This window comes from Lissotriton helveticus, chromosome 2_1 (assembly GCF_964261635.1).
Source record: "Lissotriton helveticus chromosome 2_1, aLisHel1.1, whole genome shotgun sequence".
In the NCBI taxonomy this organism is placed as follows: Eukaryota; Metazoa; Chordata; class Amphibia; order Caudata; family Salamandridae; genus Lissotriton; species Lissotriton helveticus.
The window spans coordinates 601591168-601604727 of NC_136059.1; the positions used below are offsets into that span (position 1 = coordinate 601591168).

The 13560-nt window shown below is 43.4% G+C and overlaps 1 protein-coding gene across 2 annotated transcripts in view; it reads right to left on the reverse strand.

The window, feature by feature from the left end:
• MARVELD2 (MARVEL domain containing 2) overlaps window positions 1-13560 on the reverse strand; it is a 230160-nt gene that overhangs the window by 166895 nt on the left and 49705 nt on the right. For both annotated transcript variants that reach the window (XM_078675302.1, XM_078675301.1), the window contains exon 2: window positions 11295-12481. In XM_078675302.1, coding sequence (XP_078531428.1) covers window positions 11295-12467 — 1173 coding nt within the window. In that variant the 5' untranslated portion in view covers window positions 12468-12481. The remainder of the gene's footprint in view (window positions 1-11294; window positions 12482-13560) is intronic.

The window sequence follows — 13560 nt, forward strand, 5'->3', positions numbered from 1 at the left end:
ACCTATGATCTCCTTAGCTGCGATTTGGCCAGTTATTAGCTCGGATCTATAATGTATACTTCTGATGACTTCTGCAAGAGGGGAGTGATGATAGTCGTTTTAAGGTGCTAAATGTGAATCAATATTGAATGGAGACTTTCCTCCAAACATTGGTACTTTTTAGTTCTCGCGTAACATTGCAGCGCATGCGTTGCTCGCTTTGCGAGGCATGCAGTATACAGTATTGTGGGGTGAAGCTCCGCCCACTTTTTGATTGGCTTAAATACTAAACGATGCATTGTGATTGGTTTTTGGCTTGTTAGTCCCGCCTCTTGAAGGCCATGTCGTCATTTTTGTCCTTCCGTGGCTATCAGCCCCTTTACTTTAAAAACAGTTTTGTTCCCCTGCTTCTCCGCTTTCCCTCCCGCAGTCCGTGACTACTTGGACCACCACCACACACCCCCACCCTCTCCCGTTCGTGCCTTCTTTGACGCCAACACTTCCATTTAAAATGCAATAGGTCTTGCGTAAATATGAGTCCTATTGCCTTTTAAATGCTTGTTTGTCCTCTGATTGGTGGGGGAATTCGCACTTGTTTTTTGTTTCGCATGCGCGCAATGCCTATGGGGCTGCACCTGCGCTGAACACACTGTATGCCATGATTTGTAAGGAGACTCGGGAGGAGAGCGTTGTCAGCACATTAGCCCAACTTAATGTGAGGAAAGGAGATGGCGAAAAACTCAGAGCGGCCAACTTGTGTCTGGAGCGGAGGCCCCAGGTTTGAGTCTGGGCACCAACTCAACAAATGGATAAGTGGTGTTGAAGGTAATGGTGTGTAAAGACTAACAGCAATGCACCGCTTTGTGGGTTAAAGAGAGTGTGGAGTGCGCTGTACGCTGCTGGCGGATAGCATGGCGTACATCACTCATAGCCTTGGTAGGAAACTTGTGTGGCCCTCGAAAACCCTGCTTCTGCCATACGATTTTGGCAGAGATTGGGAGAGACATTTCGGAGCGGGTTGGCACCGAGTAGACGATATCCCGTACACAGACCCCGTGCCCCCTCACTTGCCTTAAGCCCTCCCCAGACAGCACCCGGCCCCCGCCCATGTCGCCCGAGCGCCCGTAGGAATTGCAACCAATCCAACCGGCCTCATAAGGATGAAAGGCTGAGGGCATGAAGACTGGGCCTCGAACCACCATCCAAGGACTCCAGCAGCTCCCTGAATCCTCTCCCTATGTGTGCGGGCTATAGCCAAACCAGCGATCACCTAGAGGGCAGAGCACAGACGACCTTCCCCCCTCTTTCCACTGGCCTGACCCATCCTGTGCCTGCGTGAGGCGACAAGCCCCAATCCCCCTGCTGGCACATTGATCTGCCCCCCTCCCTGTGTGCCGCACTACCGGCCCCAATCAGCATACACCGCCGGCTGCCCCTCGCATCTCCCCTACCCTCTCTCCCTAGTCAAAGGCACTTCATCCCTCCCAAGGCCCACTGCTCCCCGAATATCCCCAAAACCCCCCTCACCTCACACTCTGTAGCAGTAGCACCTCTTCTATTGTAGAAATTCCCAGGAGGATATCAGCAGAAAAATAGCAGTGATGGCTCAGATAATTTTATAAGCACCATATGGCAGAACGGGGGCTTGCTGCTGGGGTAGCCGCCGGCTGCATGTCCTTTTACCATATAAACTCTGTTTCATTTTGTGCTCCTGGATGTTTTACTAACTCCTATAGATGCACTTTGACCCAAAAGCATATGAACTAAAAGCTGGACGCAGACCTCCAACATACTAGAACCGCTGTGCACTGCTAGCCTTTAATGTGCACAATCATTTGCAAGGCCCAGAGATGATCTTAGGGGCTCGCGCAGGCTCCCCGGAAGGTCAGTGTTACTGAATAGCAAGGCTGCAGTTTCTGATTTGACCTCCTGCCACTTCTCGTCTCTTCACCTCACTCTTTTAAAGGTTTTTTTTCCCCCCTGGCAGAGGAACACTCAACACTCTAGTCACTGAGTTCGGTCCAAGACCCAAGCACAGAAACACTGTTTAAGGAGCACCTCTTGCCAAATAAATGCGTTTGCAATGCGATAGGTCTCGCATTTACGCGAGTTTAAGCTATTGGCATTGTAAATGACAATGTCTTTATATTTAGGTTTTAAAAACCAAAACATAAATAAAAGACATTGACATTTACAATGCGAATAGCTAAAACGTGCGTAAATGCGAGACCTAGTGCATTGCAAATGCGTGTTTCTTTTATTACCAATGTGAGCATAGTCGTTAAAGCAACCTCTGTCCATCGCTCTCTCTCACACACACACACACACAAAATAGTTTGTAAAACCTAGGTGCATCGTTTTTGGTCTGGCATTAGTCAAGACCTTTTGATTCTATTCGAATGATATAATGCTTACTACTAACAGTCTACTTTTCAATATGGGCTTGTTTTGCCCTATTTTGGGTTAATTGACAATTAGCTGCAGCCAAAAAACAAAATCAACCATCTTTTAAAAAGGGCCTGAAACAGGCACCATACAGACGCTTTAAATGAACAGGTTTAAGGGTGGAGACCACCATATTAGGTTTGTGTACCATGATTATAAAGGAAAGGGTCAAGCTGCATTATTCTGTTGATTTTTATCTGCAATTATCTCATGCATTTCGGCTTAAAGAAGAAGAGGAAGCATGTGTCAGTTGTAATTGTTTACCAATGCTTCCTGGTGGCTTGATACTTTTAATTCTCACCCAGATTGTAAATGAAGTGGATTCCTCAGGATCCAGTGCATAGCGGTGACTTAGTGTCCTAAGGATGCAGTGAAGGAAGTTAGTGACTTTAGAATATGTTGCAGTGTTCTGTGTAGTGTCCCTAACGTAGGGTGGAATAGGTTAGTATCCTGCAATACAGTGTGTTTGATTAGTGTCCATATAGTAGTGCAGCTTAATAATGCACAAAGACTGAAGTCCACTGTGGTTGGTTGGTATCCTTGGCAAGCAGTGTGGCAGGATTGGGTGCCTAGATTGCAGTGTCCCTAGGTCCTACTTCTGAGCATCAAAACACCCGATAGGGAAAATTGCTCTGACTAATATTAATATATTACCTCGGCTACTCTATTACTTTGTCAATCTTCCTCTGGTCCCCCCACATTCCTTCTTTCAAGAGCTCATTTCCCTGCTGAGCACTCTTATCTGGGGTAGCGGGTGAGGTCGTGTGGAGCTTAGCAAGCTGCACCTCCCACTAGATCAGGGTGGCTTAGGAGTCTCATCCTTCCAGGCGTATTACCTGACAGCACAGTTACAATGGGTGTCACGTTGGACTGGCAGAAGATACCCGAGACAGACTGAGTGAAGGCATCACAGGGTATCCTTGGCCTCCTTCTACCGAAATCCCGATCCTCCCACCTCTCCGCCCATACCGGTGACTGTGGCTCGTAAATGCATTTCATGTGTTTACTGCAATGCACACAAACTACATGCATATGCCCCAGCCCTGCCTCTGACAGGATTACATAAATTCCCTGGATTTTACACAAGGCTTGATTTGGCTCCTCGTACACCTTGCTCAATTCACACAATGGGAGACCTCTTCCAAGACGGGCAATTTCTTAGATTTAACCAACTGAGTACGGTCTACCTCCTGGACAGTGTCTCTTACATCACTGACTCACAAACACATATCGCACCCTGTAGATCGCCGCAGTAACTGAGCCTGCACCACACCCGGTACTACAGACAATCTTAACTATGGGTTCTGGTCGTCATTTAATCAACTGACTGTATAAAGCGATATGTGAACTGACCACGCTTTCCCTAGGAACACGACGACATAAACGGGAGGGGGAGTTTGGACGGGCACTACATGATGAGGAATGAGAATTAACCTTACGGCTTCCACAACTCCTGTTTAAAGTTTAAAAACGTACAACTCTTTAGACTACACCGCGCATATCTCACACAGGCCCAAATCCATCGAATTTTTCCCCAAGCAGACGCTAAGTGTCCTAGATGTCACGCCTCTGGTGCAGATCTACAGCACATGATTTGGTCCTGTACATCCTTACATTACTACTGGTTTAAGGTACACAAAATCTTCATCGAGATTACGGCGCATCCTGATATCCACACATGGGAGGAATGTTCACTCTGCATTTTTAAGCGAGCCCCACAAAGTACACTCGCGCTTCGCACCCATAGCACTTCTCCTTGCCAAGCACACTCTTACCTTAAACTAGCATTCCCCGACAGCCCTGCTATTGGAGGTCTGGTAGGGCGCAGTCCACAGATGGGATGGTCCAGAGGAGGACACCCTCCATTAGGAGGAGACACGTGGCCAGGGAAAAAGACCAATCTCTCCCCAATGGGCCACCCTATTCTAGGAGTTTATACAATGCACACGAAATGATGACCTCCCTCCAAGAAGACATACAAGATATTATCCTACTCTTTTTCTTTTTACCGCCTTCCTCTCCACACATAACCTTACTGCTTCTGTTGAATACTCCAAACTGAGCAGATCCCGTACACACTGCTTCCATCTTCCCTGTATATCTATGACAAAATGATTCCCGCTACGTTCCTATTACGTGTGTTCTCCACCCCTTTTTTCCCCCTATTGCTTATTTCCACCCATTGTTTGACGTTTTATAACTACATTTAAAATTATGAAGGTACAACTTATGCACATGATTACTCGTAATGTATGTACACACTGAAATTGCATGCTCTAACCATACATCTTTCTTCTCCTTTGTTGTGCCCTGCACTGATTTAGCATGTGGTGGTATAAGTGTGACTTACAATACAGTCGATTTTTCCTTTTCTTTTTTTATTTATTTTTTTAAATCTATAAAAACAAATTTGAAGGAAAAAAATAAAATGTCTTCAAGTCATAAAAGACACTAATCATAACAAATGTCTCTTGCAGAACGTTTCATATGAATTTGCACTGTGTATGTCTTTGTTGTACATGAATTGCACTGCCAGAGAGACTTTTGTGATAGAACAATACAGGCACCAACCAGTCAAGAAATGTGAATCACAAGGGAAATAGGGCAGATTACCTAAGTGGGATCTTTGTGATTTACACACAGTCCTTGGCAAAGCGGGCCACAGACATCTCAGGGCAGAGCTGCATGAGAGCTTCTAAAAGGAACTGCTTTAAGTCAGTGGCCTGTGTACAAGTACAAGTAGAGCACTAGGCACAGCATATGCTGCAGTAGGGAGAATACTGCTGTGAGGACCTCTAAGCACTGCCCTCAGAACTGCTACATACATTTATTTTACGTGTAAGGATAGGGGAGTTGGAATAATCTTAACCTGCGCAAGAGAATTAAAGCTTTATGCTGCATGCAATAGTTTGCCACAGATGTGACCAGTCATACCACTCAAGGTTTCTACATGGTGGAATAGTCACTTCGCCCTGCATGTGTAGGCAAGTTTTTACACGTTAAGAAAATAATGCCTAATTCAAATGTGTTTCAGTTAGCATGACTAAGGCGCTGTCAGCTTGCGTTGAAATCTATTCATATTTACATAATAATACTGCATGTTTATTTTATGTGAGTTAGACTTTTTCTCTCTTTCTCTCTCGCTCTCCCTCTCAGCTTGTCTTTTTTTCCATTTCAGGAAAATCATGGAAATTTAAGCCTTACCTGTGAAGCATAAAATGTAATATTTGTGTTCTCTCAAGAAAGCAATGCTCAGGATGTTCCTTTCTTTTGTAATTTTCCAAGGTTGTTTTTCAATGTCCTGTGTATGTCATTCATGAACCACACATGCCACTGTATTGCATGCTACATAAAATGTCAATTTGTTTCCTTTATTAGTGATGCATAGCCTAACCAATTAAATGCATTAGGAAGTAGCGCTCTTTAGAAGTATCTTGTTTACCAGAATATAAAATGAGAGAGTGCGGACTAGTTCCTTTGTTACCACAGTTATCAATCAATAAAGCAAGCCGTTGGGTTGGAACCTGAAAATAAGGAAACCCGACCCGGTGTTCTCTGCTTAGAGAAACGGATAACGCTTTTTTGAGAGGACTCAACGTATACATTGACATGAACATTAAATCTCAGTTCAAAGATATCAAGCATTTACAGATGAGACCAAGAAAAGGGACCTAAAACTCCCCACTCATTGCATTTATCTGAGAGTTAACAATTATAAACAGATTCCGATTGTATTTGAAAAGTCTGGTTGGGGAGGGATGTCTCAGAGCAGTTAATAGTTACACGGCCCCAAAAGCATCAATTGGAGTCTTTCTACTTTTTTTCTGGAGATCCCGTAACATGGTCTCTCAAACTCAGTATCCCTTTCAGCACTTGAATCTCAGGATAATGAGACAAAGGAGTCCAAGTTTGACTCAGGTTGGTGATTTGGCTTATAAACTTAAAGTTAGGCAATCTTTAACTCCTTCGACGCTCATGATGAGCTCAGCTCGTCATGACCGTTAGAACGCTCGCACGCTGGGCTAATTCCCCTGCTGTGCAAGCGTTCTAAAGAAACGGGTGTATGAGCACCAGGGCGCTGTGCACACCCCCCTCCCCCCAGCAAAGCGGGGGAATGTGCCCCACAGGGAAGGGGTTAAAAGATAGCTAATGATCATACATCTATATACTACACACCAAAATGACAAACATCGATAAAATTTCAAGTGGAATTGCAAATTGAAATCACTCCTAAATGAGCCATGCAGAATCAAAGGGTGCCTTAAAGAAATACCATGAGACAACTAACAAGGTACAACTAAATTGAACTTTTGAGTGTGGTTCCAGGTGACAATTTGCACACCAAGAGGCTCTACATTAAAAAAAAAAAAACGAATGCCCCTATATTGTATTGTAATTGCATTTATTTAGCACTCACTACTCTGGACGAGGCATTGAAGCACTTTTTCGGCGAGTAGCACGCTACTCCGGAACCCATAAAGGATTGGTGGTAAATTAGTATATATTGAAATATGAAAGCAATTTGAGTAGTGGATATGTTAGTCAGTTATTTGGATTCAGAAGGATAGCGAAGGGATAGAAGAGGGTTAACGGTTTGCATTTATATAGCGCTTGTTACCCCTGATCGGGTGTTGAAGCATTTTTTGGCGAGTAGCACGCTACTCCGTAACCCATAAAGGATTAGTGTTGTATTAGTATATTGAAATTTGAATGGTGAATATGTCAGTCAGTTATTTGGATTGAGAAGGATAGCGGAGAGATAGAAGAGGGTTAACGGTTTGCATTTATATAGCGCTTGTTACCCCTGATGGGGTGTTGAAGCATTTTTTTGGCGAGTAGCATGCTACTCCGGAACCCATAAAGGATTAGTGTTGAATTAGTATAGTGAAATTAGAGTGGTGGATATGATTAACCTTGAACTTCAACCGCTCCGTAAAACCTATCTGAAAGCGCCTGTAGGCCATTAGCAGAGTGAACTAAGAGCTCTGCGTCATCCACATACAGAAGTACAGAGACCGGGAACGAGCCGGGAACGAGCCAACATTGGGAACATCAGGAGTAGACACACATAGAAATGTATCTAGGGTGTTATTATAAAATAAGAATAAAAAGGGGGCTAGTATACAGCCTTGTTTAACCCCACCGGGTGTCTTGGATGGGAGAAGTCTGGTCCCCGCGCTGGGTGTACCGTACCCTATATGGACCTCTGGCAATACATATAGCTCTTCATGATCAGCAAGTCTAGGCCTACAGGCTTTGTCTGGTCATTCGCAATGTAAAATAAGATGTCATCACATTTAAACATCAATATGGTAATCCTATCCGATTTAACATGAACATAAACATAAACATGCCCAAGTGGTCTTGAGAGACCCACCAAGCATTTTAGGCAGAGCCAAGGTATACAACAACAGGCACATAAAGTCTCCATCTTTTGAGACGTACGCGGCTCTGCCTTTCAGGGATTCCATACCACTTTGGTACCTTTTAATGTCCAAGAAAGACTGAATTGCCTCTTAGTTTTCTCACTGTTGGGGAGTTTTCTATACTGTTATGACACTACACATTACCTTTGGAAACGCTGTTCTGCTGCTGCTCATCCTTCAAACGCCACGCAACATCGGCTGTGTTATCTCCCTCGCTTACAAATGTATCACGCCGCCGGGCCTCAGGGATGCCGTTTACAAGGCTGTGTTCTACTTACTGTAATACGCTGCCGGCCTCCGGGTTGTAGGCGCGAAAAGCTGTGTATTCATTATCATCGTACGCAATAAAGCAGTGTTGAACTCCAAAAAAAAAAAAGTCTCCATCTTGAAACACCAAGCATGTATTGTGAGGAAACCTATGTACTAACTCCCTTCCTACCATATCTGTCAGAGAGCTTGCAATGTAAAGACATTTTGTATTGTCTTTGACAAGCAGCTGAATGTAAAATCCCTTCCTGTAATATTTTTCAGAGAGTTCACAATGGGTGGGTGACCTTTTCTACGCGGCCACTACTTCGGATTGCCTTTACTTCGCATTGTTAGTATGCAGAAACCATTACTTCGCATGGTTTTACCGCGCAAGACAGTTCGAGTTACTTTCGTTTCTAAATAACGTAGTACGACACTGAAGATGCAGGAAGCTGGAGCAGTGGAAGGTGATCCATGAGGAGAGAGAGGTAAGTGGGGCTGTGTGAACGGTTGTGTAGGTGTAGTGTAGAGTAGTGTATTTGGGTGTAGGGGGTCGTGAAGGGTAGTGTTTGGGAGTAGGGAAGGGACTCGGGGTAGGGTCAGGGTCGTGCAGGGGGTAGTGTTTTGGGGTTTAGGGTAGTGTTTTGGGGTTTAGGGTAGTGTTGTGGTGTTAGTGTAGGGTAGTGTTTTAGGGTTTAGGGTAGTGTCGGGGGTTTTGCAGGGTAGTGTTTGGGAGTAGGGACAGGACTGGGGCTAGGGGCAGGGTCGTGCTGGGGTTAGTGTTTTAGGGTTTAGGGTAGTGTTGTGGTGTTAGTGTAGTGTACTTTACTGTTTTAGTGTTTAGTGTAGTGGCTGGGGGTTGTGATGGGTAGTGAATAAATGTAGGGACCGGAGTTGGGGAATGTGTATGTTAGTGCAGGGGGTAGTGATTTAGGGTTTAGGGTAGTGTAGTGGTGTTTCAGAAATGTAGGATTGTGTAGTGTTTTAGAGGTGTAGGGTAGTGTATTTCTATTTATTATTTAATGTAGTGTTGTGTTTTAAACATTTCTTTTTTTAATATGACACGTTATTCCGCATACCGTTTTTATTACTAGGCAAGTTTTTACTTCGCATACAATAACACTTTCAATGTAATGATATGCGTAGTAAAAATTTGCGTTGTAACAGTTCTTGCTAAGTAATGACCGCGTAGTAATAGCATGCAAAGTAATGGCATGCAAAATAACATCTCATTCTTCACAATGTACAATCCCTTCCTATTGTACTGGTCACATGATTACTCCATGATAAGCCCTGCCCTACTGTATCTGATCAGGGTTCTTTGTTAATGTCCCTATCAGTTACGAGTAATGGAACTTCTTTTAAGAAGGACTCACAACTGTTTTCCAATCAAATACTCTTGGGAAGAAGATCAACTTGTGAGAGGAGACACACCATCTCTCTTAGTACTACAATTTACAGTTCTTTTTCTGAGTGATCACATAAGCGCTCATACACAACTGTGCTACCAAGCCAAGCAAAACAAATCACACAAAAACAGGGGTTTTCAAAGGAGGTAACCAAAATTCTTCACTACTAAAGTAATATATAGAAATCTGTATTAAAAATATTTGTCTACAACTTCAACACGGCATAATAGCAATACACCAACAAAGGCCTATTCCCTTTAACCTATACTTTTCACAATAAGCAATTCAGGCCTACTGCCTATGTCATAAATGTTCACAATATACAGATCAGACCTAAGACAATTTAGGTAACATTTCCCAATGAATCAATCAGGCCTAAGGCTTTGATCAGTGGCTTGGCACCATAAACAGCTCAGTACTACCATACTGTGCATTATCTGTGCAATACAAGTGTTCTGTACAAGTCTTCTGTCAGTGAAAGCGTACAACTTCTGTCCAGTCAAATTCAGGGTAGGAAGATCAACATGGGAGAGCCAAAGCCCCTCTCTCACTAGCTCTTTTTAGGTTAAAGCCTACAAGACAGAACAGCTGTCTGGTTTTCCAAACACTCCTTGGGGACTTTCAGAAAGCTTCCCTGTGAATGTATTCCACCCATTGGTTTTGGGATTTGTAACTCACAGTTGCTTGCTTTCTGTTTGCTGGCTTTGTTTGTTTTATGCTGTACAGTATGACTTTGTCCCTCTCGTGGATCATAGCCTATTTACTGTATTCTTCCAGAAGTACTCCCTTTCTATAAACAGGCCTTTAAACTTTGTTTCTATCTTGTCATATTTGCTGCACATTCAAAGACAGAGTTCAAATGTCAGGCCCTGTCTTCAGACAGAGTTCGGTGTTTACTTTGCTTTCTCTGACTTCAAAGTGAGAATGTTTATGAGACAAACATGCTGGGTAATGTGGGTGAAGGAAGGCTGTACAATGTAATTTTTTTCTAGCACACAACAAAATTTAAATGTCTGTAAATGAACTGTGCAAATATTTCAGGCGATATCAGAATTATGAAAGCACAAATTAAGTACATTTTTTGTAATTCTGAAGTGTGATGGAAACACATTTTAATGTGATTAAAACAAATCAGTACACTATTTCTACACATTAATTAGAACTACAGAAATGTACTTCATTAGCTACACCCTTGATGAGTGTGTGACTATAGGGCGACCCAACCCAGCTTCCAAGGCACTTGACACCCAATAATTGTGGGCGATTCTCCACAAAGACCTTTAGGAGTCAGGGTGAACCTGATGATGAAGCATGACACTACTACAGTGTGTGAGGGTTATATATAAAAAAGGATTTTTTTCTTCCCCGCACAAGTCATGCGGAGCTAGCACACTCATTTAGGGTGACCTACCCCTTTCTCCTGTGTCTCGTGCATAATATAAAGTATCGCCCCATGACCCTTGGTGGGATACTTGTTAGTTGAACTGAGTTATTTATACTGCATTTAAAAGGTATGAACATTGAGTGATCACATTTTTTTTTTTAAATCAATGATCTAAAAAAAGAATCACTCAGCTGGTAACCTTGTGCCTAGATATGGTGACCTACAAAATATACTCATAAAGAGAACTGTTAAAGATACTTTATCATATATTTACACCCAAAGACACAAACATTAAGTCCAGCTGTTTGAATTTCTGATTGAAGAAATCCAGATAAGTTGATTGCCAGTATTAACAGAAATTTGACGACTACAGTGAAGAAATATGTAAATTGTGTATCTTACCTCACTTTCTAGATATGCTCTCCGTTTCCTATTCTCTTCGTGCCTCCACAACTTTAAGCAGACAATGGCACTAATGAGGTAGATAAACATAAGCACAAATAGAAAGATCATGGCTGCGGTCTGTCCACCTTCCACTCGGCAAAAGGAAGCATTGATTGGAGTGTTAAACATTGCATAATAACATAGTCCTCCCCGGTTTGTATCATTCACATAGACAATAGCAGCTGCAAGGTATAGAATGAACAGTGCTACATTTATTCCAAACTCCGTTAAGGGCCACCAGTTGGAATCCAGGAGAATGGTTCGATAGTACATGGACATGCCCAGCACAAGGAGAACTACAGTCGTTAGCCAAGCCAGTCCCGCTACCACAAGCACAAAGGGGGTTTTAGGCCCACTATAATAGTATCCCCCAGTCATGCTGGTAGCTGCATACCCATAGGGCTGTGTATAACCAAACATGTTGTGCCATTCATTGTCTTTGTGGATATACGCAGTAACGCAGGCAAAGACACCTGCACCCAGAAGCAACTCCACAACTCCGAGAATCCTCAGCAATCCTGGCCAAGACTTCATGTAGGCGTATCTCATGTTATACTCTTCCACCCTCTCACTATATGTTTTTGCTGTTTGAGTATGGCGATCTAAGGACCCGTAGGGGTCTCGTGGAAGCATTGCTTCAGCTTCCCTTCGGGAATTGTAGCTTCCACCTGATCCACCATATTGATCTTTGTAAGTACTGGCAGCAGATTTTGAGTTCAAATCAGAGTCCCTTCCATGTGTGGGTGAGGGCGGTGGTGAACACTCCGCCCCCTTAGAGATGTAGTTTACATCAGACATGGGATTCTCCCAGTGTCCATTTTTACTCCCCCTGAAGAAGTTTTTCCATGAATCAGGAATGAATCGTCGTACTGGTCGCAATTCAAGAGCAGTAGCTGGATCCTCACTGTCACTTGGATAAAAGTCAGGGCCGAAAGGAGGTTGGAGTGGAAGAGGAGGTGGTGGGAGCGGATCTGCACTCAGAGCCAGTTCACAATTTTGCAAGCTTTGAAGTGATATTCCAGCATCCATGCGCTGGAGTGAGTCCACCGGTACCTCATCATAGTGAGAAGGCTTTCCATTTTGTACTTGTGCCCGTGACCTTTGTCCTGATGAGAAACCACCTCCAGACATTTGTGGTTTGTACACTAGTGAGAAAGAAAAATGAATAAATGTTTAGACTTGAAGCTAGTAGCTGTCTTCATGAGTAGTTTTACCTCACATTAGTTCACCGAGGTATGCCTTTTTCAAGGCTTGCTGTGTGTGGCATTTCACAAAAGGATGGACGACCTCTACTTTTCATTTAAATAACTTTTAGCAATGAAGGTTCATTGGTAAAACAGTGAAGAAAAGAGAAAGAACAGGGGTGAGGAAAGCAGTTCAATGGCCTTAACATCTGCTTTGAACAAAGAAATGTAGTAACAATTAAATCTCGGTATGCTGCAAAAGGACTCAAGGAGGATAATTGGATGAGGGTTCAGAGGCAAAGGCATCTCCTACTTCATATGGAAAGAACATTTGTGAAAGTGAATTGACAGAAATGGTTCAAAACTCACTCGATTATCAAATGCTCCACAACAGCCCAGGTCTGAATTTCTGATTATATCCAATGTCTCTCCTCTTCAGAATATGTAGCCCTTCAAACCGGATACCATAAAGGATCCCCCCGAATTCCCCCCCAAACGCGGAGCAGAGCATGGCAGATGCTTATTAAGACGCACTGCAACAGTAGGGCTTGGAGTAGTAATCGAGGCATTATCTCAATTACCATTTTACTCGTCTCAGTACTTACATTGGGTGTATACCAGTGCCCGCCTACCGCCTTCCTCAAGAAAAAAGCATTGGAAACCTCATGCCCGTTCTAGTGACATTTCAAAAAGTGATCGAATGTTGGACAATAACAGACAGAAATGTGTCCATCCCCTTCCAAAGCCTGAAACTTGTAGTGCTGGGTAAAGGTGAAAGTAGACACCCATATCACTGTCAGAAAAAAGCCCTTTACATGCACATAAGATGCAACCATTCTTCTAGGCGGATTCCTCTGGGGGAATCAGCCAGAGGACGCCATAGCAATGGTGGGACTAATCCAAAGCCTGACCTGATACCACAAATGTAATTTAGCCTGGTTTATTTATAAGGTAATTGCAGACCATCAGGTGTTGAATATTGCCTGTGGAATTTAAAACACCGAGTGCCTTGTAGTATAGTTCCTATTTATTCCAAGTCA